General features: G+C 42.5%; 2 protein-coding genes across 5 annotated transcripts in view; one reads left to right on the top strand and one right to left on the bottom strand.

Annotated features, from left to right (window-relative positions):
• ACOXL (acyl-CoA oxidase like) overlaps window positions 1-15,176 on the top strand; it is a 312,998-nt gene extending 297,822 nt beyond the window's left edge. Inside the window, exon 19 of the mRNA XM_047854457.1 lies at window positions 14,976-15,176. Coding sequence (XP_047710413.1) covers window positions 14,976-15,176 — 201 coding nt within the window. The remainder of the gene's footprint in view (window positions 1-14,975) is intronic.
• Window positions 1-16,977, bottom strand: part of LOC125162402 (uncharacterized) — a 35,622-nt gene that overhangs the window by 15,789 nt on the left and 2,856 nt on the right. For 3 of the 4 annotated variants that reach the window (XM_047853365.1, XM_047853370.1, XM_047853368.1), the window contains exon 3: window positions 13,105-16,976. The gene's annotated coding sequence lies outside the window, so the exon portion shown is untranslated. Of the gene's footprint in view, window positions 1-13,104; window position 16,977 lie in introns of those variants that run through there. The other variant, XM_047853366.1, reaches the window with a different exon arrangement.

Raw genomic sequence — 16,977 nt, 5'->3', positions numbered from 1 at the left:
AGATTTACACCTAATTATTTATTTCTTTTGGTTTTTTGAGAGGTTGTAAATTGTATTGCATATTTTATTTTAAGTGTCTACACACCCGTCACTAGTATGTGGAGATACAGTTGATTTTTATTTATTATTCTTATAATCTATAATCTTTCTGAATTTACTAATTCTAGGAGTTCTTACAAATTCCTTAGAATTTTCTACATAGACAAACATGTCATCTGAAAATAGGACAGTATTTCACTAGATATAGGATTCTGGGATGAGAGTTCTTTTCTTTCAGCACCTGAAGGCATTTTTGGCTTCATGGTTAATAATTAAAATCCATTGTCATTCAAATTGTTTTTTCCCTTATAAGTAAAGTGTGTTATTTCTCTCTACCTTCAAGATTTTTTGGAGGGGGTGGGCCTTTAGTTTTCAAAAGTTTAACTATGATGTTCCATGTGTGGATTTCTTTGGGTTTATCCTGGGTCAGGCTTGCTCAGCTTTTTGAATTTGTTGGTTTCTGTCTTTTGGCAAAAATGGGGAGTTTTTTTTGGTCATTTCATTAAGTGCTTTTTAGTCCTACCTCCCTTTCTTCTACTTCTGTAACTCTGATAACACTTAAGTTAGATATATTTTTTTTATAATCACACAGGTCCCTGAGCCTCTGTTCATTTTTTTTCAGTCTATTTTCTTTCCATTGTTTGGAGTCATAATTTCTATTGTTCTGTTTTCCAGTTTACTGATTCTTTCCCCTATCTCCTAAATTTTGCTGTTGAGGATATCCACTGAGTTTTTATACAGGTCATTATACTTTTCAGTCCTCACATTTCTATTTGTTTTTTTGTATTTCCTATTTCTTTGCTGAGATTTTTTGTTTGTTTGTTTCAAGTGTGGTCATATCTGATTGTTGAAGCATTTTTATGAAGGTTGCTTTAAAATCTTTGCTGGATAATTCTAGCATTTCTGTCATCTCAGTATTGGCAACTATTGTTTGTCTTTTTCTTCAGTTTGACTTCTGATTGAAACCTGGACATTTGGGGTATTAAATTATGAAACAATGGGATTTTGTTTAAGCCTTCTGTTTTTGATCCATTGCTCCAGTGGGAGAAAAGGAGCATACTACCTTATTACTGCCCTATAGGGACAGAAGTCAATTCTCCATTCAACCTCTGCTGATATCTAAGGGGGGCTCCTTTTTACTGCTGGGTGAGGGTAGAACTTACAGTTGCCAACTGGGCCTCCACTGATACCTTCCTGGTGGTGAAGGGTAGGAGAGCTTCATTGCTGTTCCCCACATTGTCTCCATTAACACTGGCAGTGTCTTTGCTATCACCATGCAATGGTTAAATCCTTCCTTTCACTAGGCCTCCTTTACAGCACTCCATCTGGAAGAGGAAGGAGTGCATCTCCACTGCCAGGTGTAGGTGGAAGTCTAGCCTCCCCATGTGGTCTCCACTGTCATGATGGCAGACACCTCATTACAGCTTGGCAAGGGTGGAAGACTAAGCTCCCCACTCAGCCTTGAGAAGACATGTTGATAGAGTCATAGTCTTCTATGGTGTTTGGCTGGAGTAGGGTGGTTATTGTCTAAAAATTTTCTGCCTTGCTTGACAGCCCCTTTTGACTGGAGAGGACATGCTTTTGTTGGGGTTTATATCTGCATCTATGAATGTTCTTGGGTTGACATCTTCTTTAACTCTGAGTGTGGGATATATGAGGTAAAAAGGAAACCCAGAGAATTCACCACTGTGTCATTCCTCAGCTCCCCATATCCCTAAACAGACTGTTGTCTTCTCCTCACATTTGAGTCTTCTTATGTTTGTAATATATATATGACAAAACCTGAACAAAACCCTGCTATATATATATATATATATATATATATATATAGTCTCTATATATAAACTATATATGGACTATATATATATATATATATATATATATATATATATATGTCAAAGTGGGCTTTGACTATGATTTTTGAGAAGAAAAAAATGGTATCTGATAGAATGTTTTCTGGAGAGCTTCATGATTTCATTTGAACTCAGACTGATGGCCTCCCTGGATCTTCAATTTTTTTTAGTCCTTTTTCACTTGAACCATCCCCAGCCCCTCTGTTCTCGTGCTGAAGAGTCTGCCTGCAACTGTTTCATCCAGTGACAATATCTTACTTTATCTGGAGGATTCTTTCCAGTCCTTGCTGGCCTGAGAACCATACAATCCTGATTCCTATAAGCCCAAGCAAGAAATTTTCCTAGGAAAGGAGTTAACCTATCTATGGTAAAATGAGAAAAATAAAATATGTTGAGTTTTTTGTAATGAAAAATAGTTTTTCATTAAAAATGTCATTATGTTCTTCCTACTTTTTAGGTGCCGAATGTTACCATTTAAATAAAATAGTGATAGTGGTCCATTTTTTTGATATCCTTACTATATATATATATGTAGGCAATTACATGTTGGTTTGCCCCATATTGATTTTTTCCTTTCCTTTTCTCTTCATTGAAAAGAAATGAGGTCTACTTTACATATACTGAAGTATACAAATATTAGTGGTACAGTTCATTGAGTTTTGACAAATAAAATGGTAGATTGTATAATGTACACCCCATCACCCAAGAGATTTCCCTCAGCCTGTTTCCATCAATCCCTCCCTTTTGCCCCCAAGGTTCTGACTTTGTCATTACATTTCAGTTTGGCTGCTCTAGAGCCTTATAGGAATGGAAGCAAATAGACTCTCCTTTTGCTCAGCTTGATGTTTATGAGATGTTCAGTAGTTCATTTTTTCCTTTTTTTTCCTGAGTGATATTTCACTGTAGAGATATCTCCCAACCCCTTCTCTTTCCCAAATGATCTCTCTAGGCCCCTGCTATATCAATCTTGAGCAATTGGCCTTGTTACCTCCAACTGACGTCAGCTGCATCATTCCATGGGTATTAAGGTACCATGTCTTATTTATACTCACTATGGAAAGAAAAAATAACTGAAGACTTTAAGACTTACTTTTAGTTTTTTTCTTGCATTAGAAAACAATTAAAAAATTGTTTATTCTTCTGTTGATTGACATTTATGGTATCATGGATCAGTATTATTATGAATAAAATTGTCAGGATCATTTTTATACAAGGTTTTTTTTGACACGTTTTTCATGTCTTTTGGTAAATACTTAGAATGGTTGGTATGGTAGACATTTATTGAACTGTTTAAGAACCATAAACAGTTCTTTTAAAAGTGATTATATCATTTTACATCCCCACTAGTAACATATAAAGGTTCCATTTTTCCACATTCTCATCAACATTTGGTGTTGTCAGTCTTTTAAATTTTAGCTATTTTAGTGGATGCGTAGTAATATCTCATTGTGTATTAATTTTCATTTCCCTAGTATTTAATGGTGTTGGGCACCCTTTCAAGGTGCTTATTGTTTCTTCTTATGTCTTAGTCTTTTGTCCATTTTTAAACTGTGTGTTATTGTTGTTTTAAATATTGAGTTATAAGACGTATACATTCTACGTACAAGTATTTGGAATTTTCCCAGTCTGCGGCCTATTCATTTTCTTAACAGTATCTTTTAAGAAGCTGAAGGTTTTAAGTTCAATGGAAAAAAAAATTGTCAACTTAAAATTTTTTGTCAGTGTGTTTGGGCCTTGTCTAAGAAATCTTTGCCTAACTCAAGTTTGCAAAGATATTCTCTCATGCTTTCTTCTAGAAGCTATGTGATTTTTGCTTTTACATTTTGGTCTATGTCTTATCTCAAATAAATTTCTGAGTATAGTATGAGGTAGGGGTTGAAGTTCATTATTTTTTATACAGTTATCCAAGTGTTCAAGCAACATTTGTTAAAAAGATTATCCTTTATTGGGGCGCCTGGGTGGCTCAGTCGGTTAAGTGTCCGACTTCGGCTCAGGTCACGATCCCACGGTCCGTGAGTTCGAGCCCCGCATCGGGCTCTGGGCTGATGGCTCAGAGCCTGGAGCCTGCTTCCGATTCTGTGTCTCCCTCTCTCTCTGCCCCTCCCCCGTTCATGCTCTGTCTCTGTCTCAAAAATAAATAAAAACGTTAAAAAAACATTAAAAAAAAAAAGATTATCCTTTATTAGCACCTGGGTGGTTCAGTCAGTTAAGTGTCCAACTCTTGATTTTGGCTCAGGTCATGATCTTAGAGTTCATGGATTCGAGCCCCGTGTCAGGCTCTGCACTGACAGTGTGGAGCCTGCTCAGGATTCTCTCTCTCCCCCTCTCTCTCTGCCCTTCCCCCACTCGTGCGTGCATGCTCTTGCTCTCTCTCTCTCTCTCTTTCTCAAAATAAATAAACTTAAAAAAAAAAAAAAAGATTGCCCTTTATCCATGGATATATTTTGGCTTCTTATTAAGAAAAAAGTGATCATGTAAGTGTGGGTTTGTCTCTGGGCTCTCTATTCTATTCCACTGATGTACTTATCTCCTATTTTGCTAATTCTGTCTTTATTATTATATTAAATTTTATACCAGAAAATGTAAGGCCTTCAGATTTTTTACTCCTTTTCAAAATTGTTTTTGTTATTCTGAAAACTGCCTATTTCCATACATATTTTAGAATTAGCTTGTGAATTTCATGGAATAAAGAAGGGGACAGCTAGGATTTTGATTGTGATTCCATTAAACCTATATATCAGTTTGGGGGGGAATTGATGTTTTAACAGTCCATGAACATGGTATGTCTCTTCATTTATTTAATTCTTCCCAACAATGTTTTAGAATTTTCAGTAATAGAGTTCTTGAACAGAGTTCATTAAATTTATTACAAAGTGTTTTTTTTATTTTTCAAAGCTATTGCAAATTATGTATTTAAAATTTTAATTTTCTATATGTATGTTTCATATTTAGTACACACACAATTAATTCTTGTACATTGCCTTGTATACATAAGCTCACTAACTCACCTAATAGTTCAAGCATTTTATTTGTAGATTCCCTGAGGTTTTCTAAGTACTCAATCATGACATCTAAAAATAAAAAGACTTGGGGCGCCTGGGTGGCTCAGTCGGTTGGGCGTCCGACTTCGGCTCAGGTCATGATCTTGCGGTCCGTGATTTCGAACCCCGTGTCGGGCTCTGTGCTGACAGCTCAGAGCCTGGAGCCTGTTTCAGATTCTGTGTCTCCCTCTCTCTCTCTGACCTTCCCCCATTCATGCTCTGTCTCTCTCTCTCTCTCTCAAAAATGAATAAACGTTAAAAAAATTTTTTTTAATAAATAAATAAATAAATAAAATAAAATACAGACTTACTTCTTTCTTTTCAACCTATATGTTTTATAAAGATCCCACCAAGAGTCAAGTTGAGCAAGGGCTGCTTTAATTAGACCAAGGTCATTGTCCCTAGTCCAATTCCCACACACCCCCCACTCCCATACTGCCTTTTTTGTCCTGTCAGCAGTTGAGCTGGGAGGATGTTAGACTATAGTCTGGGATATCTTCGATTCTCCATTGGGTTCAACTTCTGGTTGTAACTATGGGATCAAAGTTCTCTTGAATCTTTCTACATTCTAACTAGAAGTACAAGTCCTCCCAAATTTCTTTCAAAGCATCAGGACACAGTGTTTTCAAATTACTGCTTCAGGTCCTGATTATTTTTGAAGTTTTCATGAACTATTAGTTAAAGAAAAAAACGAGGAAGGATTTTTCTCAAATATACCAATCATGCATATGTTCATGTTAAGAAAATAAACTAAATTTTTTGATAGAAAACATTACTTTTGAAATTGTTTGGGTCCATGAAATTCAAAGCTCCAGGACCCACTGCCACAGAATTTCTCCCTAATATCTTGGGTTTTACTGTATGTTCTGGCAGTTCGTGGGGCTTCTGTTTCTTGAAAAACTTTTTGGACTGAAAATTATTCCTTCTTGGGTATGCTTACATTTCTTTGGGTCTGTATTTACAAGGTTGAACTATCAGTTGATTAAACTACTGCATTCTTTTGTCTGAAAAGGTGTAAAGCTAATAGGTGTGAAGCTTTATTATAACCACCTAATTTAATATTCTTTCTAGTTTCACGTAAATGTCTTTGTAGAAAATGCTACCAAGAGCGGCATTGTGGTTACTTTAATTCCATTGCCAATACTTTTATATGGTTTCCTGTATTCTAAAGGGAAAGCTATATGCACTTTTCTTCTTTTAAAACTTTTCCTCTTATGAATCAGTAGCAGTATGAATAAATGTCAGAAGTTCTTATTAAGTGGTTAAAGTTGATGTCTCTGTCTCAGCATTCTTGTTTTAGGTAATGATGATTAAGCAGACTTCATAATGGAAAATGCCAGAGTGTTAAAGAAATTTTTTTTCTTACTAAGTAAAGAACACATGATAATAGTAATATTTGTAAATACTCGCTTTGTGCCAAACTTGCTTAATCCTTATATTTTAAAGATAAGAAAGGTAATCATGGCTTCGAGGTCACAACATCAGGGTTCAAAAGTCCCACTCCTTTACTGAAATGGGCATTGTCAGTAATATTTAGAAAATACCAGGATTGTGTACTCTCCAGTTGAAAAACATTGTGATAGGAAGAACATTTTGAAGGTTAATTTGTCTCTCCTCAAAATGAACTCTTGGGTTAGGTGAAATGAGGTATTTTGTTTTTGTTTGTTAAGGAAGGCAATTTCTCCATTCTAACATTTCAGATTATACTAAATATTTTTATTAGCTGAAGAACTAATCGAATAAAGTATAATTTATACTGATTCAGAGAAAATACTAAGCTGGAGTCCTGATTATTTAATACAACCACAGAATTTCATTTCTTGCTAATGGAACTTGGCTGTAGAGAAAACCATGGGAACGTACATGTTTTGGGGACCAGGAGGCCCAATATGCCTAGCTCTGGCAGGCTTGAGATGCGAGCGGCCAGTAAAAACAAGAGCTGAGCTCCCCTTTCCAGTGGTTGTTGGGTAAATTGAGAGAGTTAGAATCATAGCACGTAGTGTGCTATTATGCCCCCATGTGAGTGTTTCAGGTATGTTTTTCTTTACATTTACCACTAGCCAGGCATTTGGGCTAAGATGGCAAATTAGCTGTTACAGACCTACCACTCTGACCCTTTTCCTACAGAGGCTGGCAATTCTTTAGGAAAGGTGAATGGATGGGAGAGAAGTAAGATCACAGCCTGCCTGTGTGAATTCGGTGAGTTTGGACGTCTCCACAAAAAGTTGTAATAGCTGCAGATTGAATTTTACTTGATTGTGACAGTTTTCACTGACCATTCTGTGACGATCAGCATGTTTCTCTTCTGAAGGGATTTGAATTGTGTTTGGTGACTTATGGTACAGATCAGAGGAGCAGAGAGGGCCTGTAGACCTGTGCGGCAGAGTTCATCCAACTTCCTGAAGAAGAATCTGCAGAGCAAGTGACCCTCCCTTTACAGGAAGAAAATCTGTTTCCTTGAATACCCTTGTGTCTAAGCCCCACTGGCCCGGGCATAGTTTCTGGAGACTTGGAGGCTTATCCTTCTCAGGAAGAGCATCCAGATCATCAGGCTGGCCCTTTTGTATCATGGCAGCTGGCTCTGAAGCCAAGGCCCTCAGCACCTCCCTCTAGTGGCAAGATCCTAGAGGCCCCCTGGGCTGTCCATTACTGCCCTAGCCCTCTTGGGGAATCTGAGCCAGCGTGGCTGGCCAGACCCACATTCCCCACACTCACCACATATGGAATATCGATTTTGACTTAGAACATCAGGGGCCACACGTTTGGACAGGGGCAGAGGCATTTCCTCATGGCAACCCTCTACCCTCCAGAGATGGAAACAGGGGGGGACAGGGGGTAAAGATGGAGGCAGAATGGGTAGACGGGGCTGTAGAAGCAGAAGGAAAGCTCTGGATTAAAACCCTGGTTGTGCCAGTTATGAGGTATGTTACTTGGAGCAAAGTTAAATGACATGTTCATGTTCCTTCAGCTAATACAGCAACTATTTCCCGATGGCCGTACTCAGGCAGTCAACCTGTAACCAAGAACAGAAAGCTTGAAAGAGGCTTAATTAAGTTATGGTAGGCCAAGTAAGGGGGAATGGGAAATGTGGTGATTCAGTGAAAGGTAATGGAGAGCGTCAAGTGGAAAGCAAGATAAATTTGCTTGGCCCAAGCAGAAGGGGCAGATTGTGCTTGGGTTGCAGGTGAGGAAACTAGTTGTGGGAACCCCATAAATCAAATTCTATTAAAGGACTCAAGTTCACAATCAAGAATTTTACTTTAAAACTAAACTGAGTAGCAAGTGGAAGTGATTCTGGGCTTTTCAGAAGAAAAATGATCAGATCAAAACAACACTCGAGAAAGGTAATCTTGTGAGGCAAGAATCTGAAGAACTTGGTGAGGGTTTGAATCAGGAGGCTACAAAACAAGAGTGGAAAGGGTTCTCACACCAGATTTTTAGTATAACAACAGAGCAGAGGATTATGGATGACTTTTCCACGGAGGATAAAGACAGACAACAAAAATAAGCCAACCTTTCTCTTGTTGAGAGATTGTAGCACTGTGCCTGAGGGATGGACGCTGATACTCATTTTATTTCACACTCTTAACAACCTTCTAGAGAAGGTGGTAGTTACTAAAATGCAGCAATACATTTTGCTGTTGTTTCATTCACACGCATGTGGACACACACACACACACACAATCATTATAAAAGCTTTCAGACATATAAAAGGGACCCAATTCATACAATAAGTAGCATCGTTGTACCTATTCCCTAGCTTGTCACTTCCAGGCTCCCATCACAGCACAAGTGGAACCCACCCACTCGGCTGATGAATGGCATTATGTGTTGATATATGACCTCTCTCAAGAAGGATACTCTTTAAAGCTGTTTTAAACAAGAAGCACCTTACGCATCCTAGAATAAAAAGAGACATCCATTTGGATAGAAGTGGCAAATTATGGGTCCCTATACATGGGCTGGATTTCCACATACTGTCACACTCAGACCCCAAGCTTCCATGTCAATAGACAAATTCACATTGAAACTTATTGGTCTGAGTTTCTCGGAAGCCTTTAAAGGCCCTACTGATAGTATTGGGGGGGATAAAGCGTCAACAACTCTTTTGCTGCCTTTTGCAGTATGGGCTTCACGTAATTACCTCACTCTATCCTCCCAACCAATTCTGAGGTCAGACCTCTAACCTACACTTCAAAATTTTTGTCATGTTTATTTATTTATTTTGAGAGAGAGAAAGAGCACAAGCAGGGGAGGGGCAGAGACAGAGAGAGGGAGAGAAAGAAACCCAAGCAGGCTCTGCACTGTCAGTGCAGAGCCCAATACGGGGCTCCAACCCACAAACCGTGAGATCATGACCTGAGCCGAAATCAAGAGTTGGATGCTTAGCCAACTTAGCCACCCAGGAGCCCTTAATCTACCCTTTATAGTAAGTAGACAGACTCCCGGCCATGGAGATGAACCCCTGTTGGCCACCTTGTTTAAGAAATCTCTGGGAGTAGGGAAACACTGCAGTCCCATGAACTAAAGTCATAGAGATGTGCTAGTCTATCCCATCATACTAGCTGACTCTGGTTAGGTCTGACCAGGCCCCATCTATTTCTCTCTTCTAATGGTGCAGGAGAACCTAAACGTTTAGGAGACTTGGAATCTCTAGTTGCAACGATTTTCTGCCTTGCTCCCCCCCCCCCCCCCATCCCTGACACTTTGATGTTACGGAGTATTTTTGTTGGAAGCTCAAGTCCCTTGTAGAGACGGTAAAGGCATGGCAGATGGGTTATATAAGCCAAGTCGTGGTGATTTGCCTTCTATACTGGGTTAGGAAAATGGGGTGGTGCGTGGTGGGACTTCCACTCTGCTATTCAGATTCTCTCCCAGATACCCCACCAACTGGATAGTCATTTGGCTTTATAAACTTCTCTTTTACGACCTGAAATTCTCTTTCAGTTAAGAAAGATATTGTCCTCAGATAATTAAGAGGGTAGAAGTATAACTGAAGATTACCCTCTCCTTCCCACCCCCGTGATGGCAATTTGAATTTTACTTATTTTTATTTTTTTTTAATTTTTTTAATGTTTGTTTATTTTTGACAGAGAGAGAGAGAGAGAGAGAGAGAGAGAGAATCAGAGCATGAGTGGGGGGAGGGGCAGAGAGAGAGGGAGACACAGAATTCCAAGCAGGCTCCAGGCTCCGAGCTGTCAGCACAGAGCCTGACGCGGGCCCTCGAACCTGTGGACTGCAAGATCATGACCTGAGCCGAAGTTGGACGCTCAACCGACTGAGCCATCCAGGCGCCCCACAATTTGAATTTTAAAAGGAAGATACCTGGGGTGCCTGGGTGGCTCAATCTGTTGTGTCCGACTTTGGCTCAGGTCATGATCTCATGTTCATGGGTTCAAGCCCTGTATCAGGCTCTGTGCTGAGCTTAGAGCCTGGATCCTGCTTCAGGTTCTCTCTCTCTCCCTCTTTCTCGCGAAAATAAACATTAAAAAAATCTTAAAAGGAAGATGCCTGTTTTCGTTACCCATTGCCATAGAACATATCACCCTAAAACCTAATGGCATAACAAAGCAATTGTTTATTTCTTGCAATTCCATGGGTAGGCAACCTGGGTCGTTCTCTGACTAGCCTTAGGTAGGATCACTCCTGTGGTTGTCGTCATCTGAGTTCAAATGGACTAGAAGGTCCTGGATGGCCTCACTCACATATCTGAGAGTGGGCCTCGGCTGCTGACCGAGGGAACTTGGTTCTTCTCCACATGGCCTTGGGCATCCTCCAGCAGGCTAGGCCTGCACAGCAAAGTGGTCTCAGGGTCCCAGGAAGCGAGAATGGGCATGCATTGCAAGGCTTCTTGAGACCTAACCTCTGGAAGTCACACAGTGTCACCTTCTCCACATTCTATTGGTTGAGGTAAGTCACAAGGCAGCCCAGATTCAAGGGATGGAGAAAAAGGTGCTACCCCAGTGCCCACAAGAAAGGGGCTAACTGAGGGCCATTTCAAGCTGAGGTAAGGGATTTGACACAGAGAACAGCAGGAGGTCCCTGGTGTTGGTAACAGAGGTGAGGGGCATGGGAAGAGGCAGGAAAACCTTCTGCACAGAGTCTTTGGAATAGCTGGGGTGTCACTGGGCACCTCATATCTTGCGTATCTATTGTATAATTAACACCAACACAAGGAAAACTGGATTTTGTTTAGAAGGCTGTAAAGCTTAGATACTGCCCATTCTAGACCATCCTAGTCTCCCACCTGGAATAAGAAAAATGCTGGGACAAAGAGGAAGAAAAGAGACAAACTACTGCAACTAGGTAGGGGTGGGAAGGCAAACTCGTTATAAATTTCCCCCTGAAAATCCACATATCAACTTGTCTACCCACTGTCCCTCGAGTGTTGAGCACTTCCACTTTCTTCAAGGTAAATATTCTCAGATCCCCGTCCCTGGATAGTTCCAGTGGATCTCATGTTATTATTTTTAGAGCAATACTGCCCATGCTATGCGTTCTTTAAATTTTTTTCTATAAGAATTTGTAACTTGTTCATGCTCTTTTATTTTTAAAGGACAGCTATGCATTGGTGTATTCTCAAAAGCTGGTGAATTTTCTTTGTAAAGGGACGGGTGGGCTTGGGGTGCTTTGACCAGAATAGTTGGGTCATATACTGGCATAATGGGGAGCGGGGGAGGCTACCATATGCGCCATTTTTGTGCTTATATTATGGACGTATATGTTTGGTAATAAAACTAAACTTTAATAGTACAGATGTACCTTGTTTTATTGTGTTTCGTGGGTATTGCATTTTATTTTTTTTTTTTTACAAATTGAAAGTTTGTGCCAACACGATGTTAAGCAAATCTGTTGGCGCCATTTTCCCACCAGCATTTTCTCACCTTGTGTCCTTGTATCACATTTTGGTAATTCTTGCAATATTTCAAACTTTTTCATTATTATTTTATTTGTTGTGGTGATCTGTGATGAGTGACTACAACTAGCTGAAAGCTCAGATGATGGTTAGCATGTTTAGCAACAAAATCTATTTTAATCAACATACATATGTTGTTTTTGACACATAATGCTATTGCACACTTAACAGACTAAGCTATAGCGTGAAACATAATTTTTATAGGCGCTGGGAAGCCAAAATATTCCTTTGACTTGCTTTGTTGCAATATTGGCTTTGTATTAGTGGTCTGGAACTGAACCTGCTATATTTCTTTTTTTTTTAATATTAAATTTATTGTCCAATTGGTTTCCATACAACACCCAGTGCTCATCCCAACAGGTGCCCTCCTCAATACCCATCACCCACCCCCCCATAAACCCTCAGTTTGTTCTCAGTTTTTAGGAGTCTCTTATGTTTTGGCTCCCTCCCTCTCGAACCAATTTTTTTTTCCTTCCCCTCCCCCATGGTCTTCTGTTAAGTTTCTCAGGATCCACATAGGAGTGAAAACATATTGAACCTCCTACATTTCTAAGGTATGCCTGCCCTTTGCTTAGTCCTAGGGGGCTCCCTTGTAATAAAAAAAAAATACCGTATATATAATAATAAATGCTATATTCGCTACTTAAGTTTATTTTCTATTAAGGAGATCCTATTTGTAAAAAGTCTTTGAAATTCTTCAACATCTCCTTGATCTAGAAGGCCTGTGTCTGCAGTATCCATCACTAAATCTCCAGTACCCAGCACAATCCGTACCACAGGATAGGATTCCAGTATGTATTTAGTAAGGGAAAGGATGATAATAATAATGATCATCCCCACAGGCAGAGGTAAGGGAGTATCTGGAATCGGAGTCAAACTTGTTATATAAGAAGTGATGCCCGATCCTTGGATCTGGACCAATGGGCCTGTTGCGGTCTGCAACAAATGGAGAAAGGGAGAAGGAGGAATATTTTAGACGGCCTCAGAAATTTAGGTTAAACAAAGAATCTCAGCAGTTGACACATGGTCTTCCCCTTCTATGACAGCATTCATCTGTAAAGTTTCATTTGAAGGGGTTGCTCCCTGAACACTTGTGAGAAAACCCTCCTCTTCTCCAGCTGTTAGATCCTTTTGTATCACTTTATTCTTATTTTTCAAGTTGTGAAGGGGTGCCTGGGTGGCTCAGTTAAGCGTCCGACTTCGGCTCAGGTCATGATCTCATGGTCCGTGGGTTCGAGCCCCGCGCGGAGCTCCATGCTGACAGCTCGGAGCCTGGAGCCTGCTTCGGATTCTGTGTCTCCCTCTCTCTGCCCCTCCCCCACTTGGGCTCGCTCTGTCTTTCTCAAAAATAAACACTTAAAAAATGTTTTAAGAGAATAAAGTTGTGGAAATTGAATAGACTGTGGAATTGTGGAATAGTTGTGGAATTGAATAAATCTGCCTCCTGCAATTTCTCTCTCTCGGTGCTTATTCTGTGTCTGGTACTGGCCAGACCAAACCCATACTCGCTTCCATATAACACTCATTCATATAATTGAATCTCCCCCATTGTCGAATATGTGACAAAAATTGGTTGAGTTTCATAATGCAGACCTAAAGGAAAACTGATCTTGAATAATGACGTTACAATACATAGAAGGTTTAAGGACTCCTACACCATCTCACGGTTTTGAGCTGTGTGGTTAAAGACCTTGAGAGTTGACAGATTAGTCAGGGATTTGTCAAGAGTATTAATTACCAACTTTGAAATCTTGGTCAGTGAAAGTTCATCATAGTGCATCTTGCAAATATGATCAAAGTCTTTTCACTACTGATTTTATGATGCTGAACCACAGTGTGTAAAGAATGAAGGTTTTCATTAGAAATTACTGGTGTAATAGAGCACATTTTAAAGGCAGATGTATTGTTAGACTATTAAAATTCATGATCTTCCCCTATCCTACCCCAACCCCTGTTTTGGGGACGCCCCCCCTCATTGTCTCTGAACACCTGAAATGGCATTTTGGACTGCTGTAAGGGAACTGTGCTCTTTACAGTATTAATGTAGCTCAGTAATGACCACTGCTGTGAGGGCGGCTACAGTGGGGCTGGTGTAAGTGTTGTTTTTACAACCATAAAAACTTGGGGGCTAACTGTAATTTGGTGAGTGAAAGAAATTTATGGCTGGCTGAAAACTTAAAAAATGGAGGGGTAAATTGTGCAGCTGGTTATGGGAAAGGAAAGCAGACCCTCCGCCTTGTCCTTGTTGAGTTTTAGAAAAACAACCTATTATTTTTGGTAGCTTTTTTTTTTTTTTTTTTTTTTTTTTTGCCCTGGGAATAAAAAGAAAAAAAAAAAATGCATTGGCACCTAATCCATGGAAAATGAAATTAAAATACACCCAATGGAGCTCCTGCAAAATCACTAGCTTACATTTCCCCCTCCCTTCTGCCGAGATGTCATATTTGTGTTTTCCAACGGTTATCAGAATACACATGGACATCTGCCAGGTTCCTCGGTGTTCGCCTTAACTGCAGGTTGATTTGCTGCAGTAACCAGGTGTAAGATGCACAGAGATGCCAGTGCTTGGTCTTGGTACCCCCAGTCCCACTGTGCCTGCATTTCGGGAACTATGGCCTGCTGCCAGCCAGGGGTGGGGAGGTGCTAGTCTGGAGAGAACCGGGGCTAGTCTCCAATGGGTTCACCTGTCTGATGCTCTTCCTGTTCAATTGCGTCAGCACGCCAGAGGGGGGCACCCCAGGCACTCCAGAGGTGGAGGGGAGGAAAAGGATGGGGACTGGAGGAGAGGGGAGGGCAGGGCAGGGCAGGCAAGGGGAATGCTGATAAAATTCCCAGACCTTGGTCCTGAGATTCCCATCTAATTTGGAGCCCGCCCCCAACCCTGTATGGAAGAAGTGGACTTCTGCAGGACCAGCTGTCACAGACTTGGGAATTTCTAAGGTAAGTCTTGTGACGGTTATTCATGACCAACGGCCTCTACCCTCCTGGGTCCCGGGAAATCCCAAGGGAAACTAGTTGCCCCAGTGGCTACCTGTGCAGGTGCTTGGGAGTGGGCGCAAAGCCAATGGCACCCCGCGCTGTAAGTGAGCCAACATCTGATCTGTCACTTTGTGTCATGTTTTGCAGTTACTGGATTTGTGCGACTCGGTGAAGGATGATGCCCTGAGGGTGATCTCCGCCTTTAACATTCCACACACCTCCCTCCATGCACCAATCGCCGGGATCACCAATGCGCAGGCGGCCTGGGCCTTCTACCCTGCACCGCCACAACCCCAGGCCCGAGAAGGGGCGCGCTCTCGGCGGCCCAAGCTGGGAGCCAAGTTATAGCGGGCGTGACGGGAAGGGTGGTGGCTCGCTCGCAGTTGCCACGACACTAGCTTCTCTGACGCCTGGAGCTGGGGCCGAGGCCGGCCTGGCACGCGCTGGGCCCTCGGGGATTTTCGGTCGCAGAGCGAGGTTCCCACCGAGGCTGGCGCGGTTCGCGATGGGCTGTTGGGAAAGGAAGCCAGGCGGCAGCCCCGGAACACGGATCCTTATCACGTAACCCGGCCGCGCCCAGCCGCAACCTCTCCCAGCTTAGGCGCCTGATCCCCCTAGACAGTGGGTTCCCCTGCGAACACACCCCACACCCAGGTGTCGCCAAAGGTCTCCTGCTGTCAGCGGTGATTCAGAGTTACAGTGATTTTTGGAAAACGCATTGGTGCTGCGTGGGGGGAAAAATCAAAGCATAAAAATCAAACACTCGTGGGCAAAGTTCAGCTCAGCAAGTGATGCTTTTCCAGTGAATCAGATCCCCCTTGGAGTCTTCGAGGCAACGCACGGATGTGGAAAGGGGAGCGTGTATGCCTGGAGTTTTGCTCTCCGCAGAGCGCGAACTCCGGCTCGTCCTCTCTGGCAGGCGGCTTCCGGACCGTAAGACAACGAGCGGAAAATATTTTTACCATATGAAATTGTAATCTGTTCTTTAGAGGAGCATAGATACAAAGTTTAATAAAGACATTAAGCGATGGGAAGGCGCTCCGGCTACTTCCGAGGATGGGGAGGCGGGCTAGGGCCGTACATTTCAGTTAAGTCGATTTCGGAGCTCGGAGACACCACACCGGCAACGCCTGTGGTCTGGGCAAGGGCTGTAGATTTCCTATCTCATTTTTCAGATCATTGCCCCACTTCATTCTTGCTCCTTTCTCTCAGTCCAAGCCATCCTCCTTACTCCCTCTCCACCTCTCCTGGCGGAGGCAGGAGTGGGCATAGCTCTGCTTGTGTCTGCGAGGGCGACATCCAGGACCGGACCGGAGCAGAGAGCCCACCTGCTCTTGCCACACGGTCCCTTTCCAGAGGACCTCCGGCCCCTGTGGGAGAGGGCGGGAAGAGCGCGGGGTGTTCTGCCAAAGCTCCCCAGCACAGTCTGGGCTGCATGAACAGCAGACTCCGAGACGACCTCCTCTTCGTGTCCCAAATAAGTGCGCTTAACCATTTGCTTTCCCTGATGCCTTTGATTTTTTGGTGTGTGTGTGTGTGTTTTATTTTTTGTTGTTGTTGTTTTAAAGTGTTCACAGGGTCGCTAAAGCAGACGACGCGGGGGCGGCGGAGCTGCACAGAAGCAGATGATAACCACTACGGCTTCTGCGTGGTTCTTTTCCTGTCCCCGTCTGCGTCGCCCTACCCCACGGAGAGCTCGGAGCACTAGGTCGGGTTTGGGGCTCCCAGCGGGCACAGGAGTTCTGTTATTTTCCCCGGGGTGCTACTACACCGGGCGGCTAAGGCTCAGAGATCACCCATGGCCGCCACCTGAGGTCGAAGGCAGCAGCTCCAAGCCACGGTCAGGGTAGACATCTGGCCTCTGCGTCCACTTCGCCGCGTGCACGCCCTCGTCCTCTCCCTCTTGCGACGAAATCCCGAGGCAGAACGGGCCATGGGTCCTTGAGTCCATCCGGGAACCCCTGGCCTCCCACACTTCGCTCAGGATTCGCGGGAGGATGTGCTGAGAAGACTTTAACCAGGGGCTGTGCTGTCTCGCTGACGTTCCATGTCTGCTTATGCAGCGTAAAACTGACCGAGGTGGCCAGCAGCGGGACAAACGCCTCGCTGACTTGCTCCTCTGCAACTGAGGACCATTCCTTCTTCGTTC

Source organism: Prionailurus viverrinus, chromosome A3 (genome assembly GCF_022837055.1).
Source record: "Prionailurus viverrinus isolate Anna chromosome A3, UM_Priviv_1.0, whole genome shotgun sequence".
NCBI lineage: Eukaryota > Metazoa > Chordata > Mammalia > Carnivora > Felidae > Prionailurus > Prionailurus viverrinus.
The sequence above is the reverse complement of the archived record's forward strand: the minus strand, read 5'-3'. Positions and strand labels throughout refer to the sequence as shown.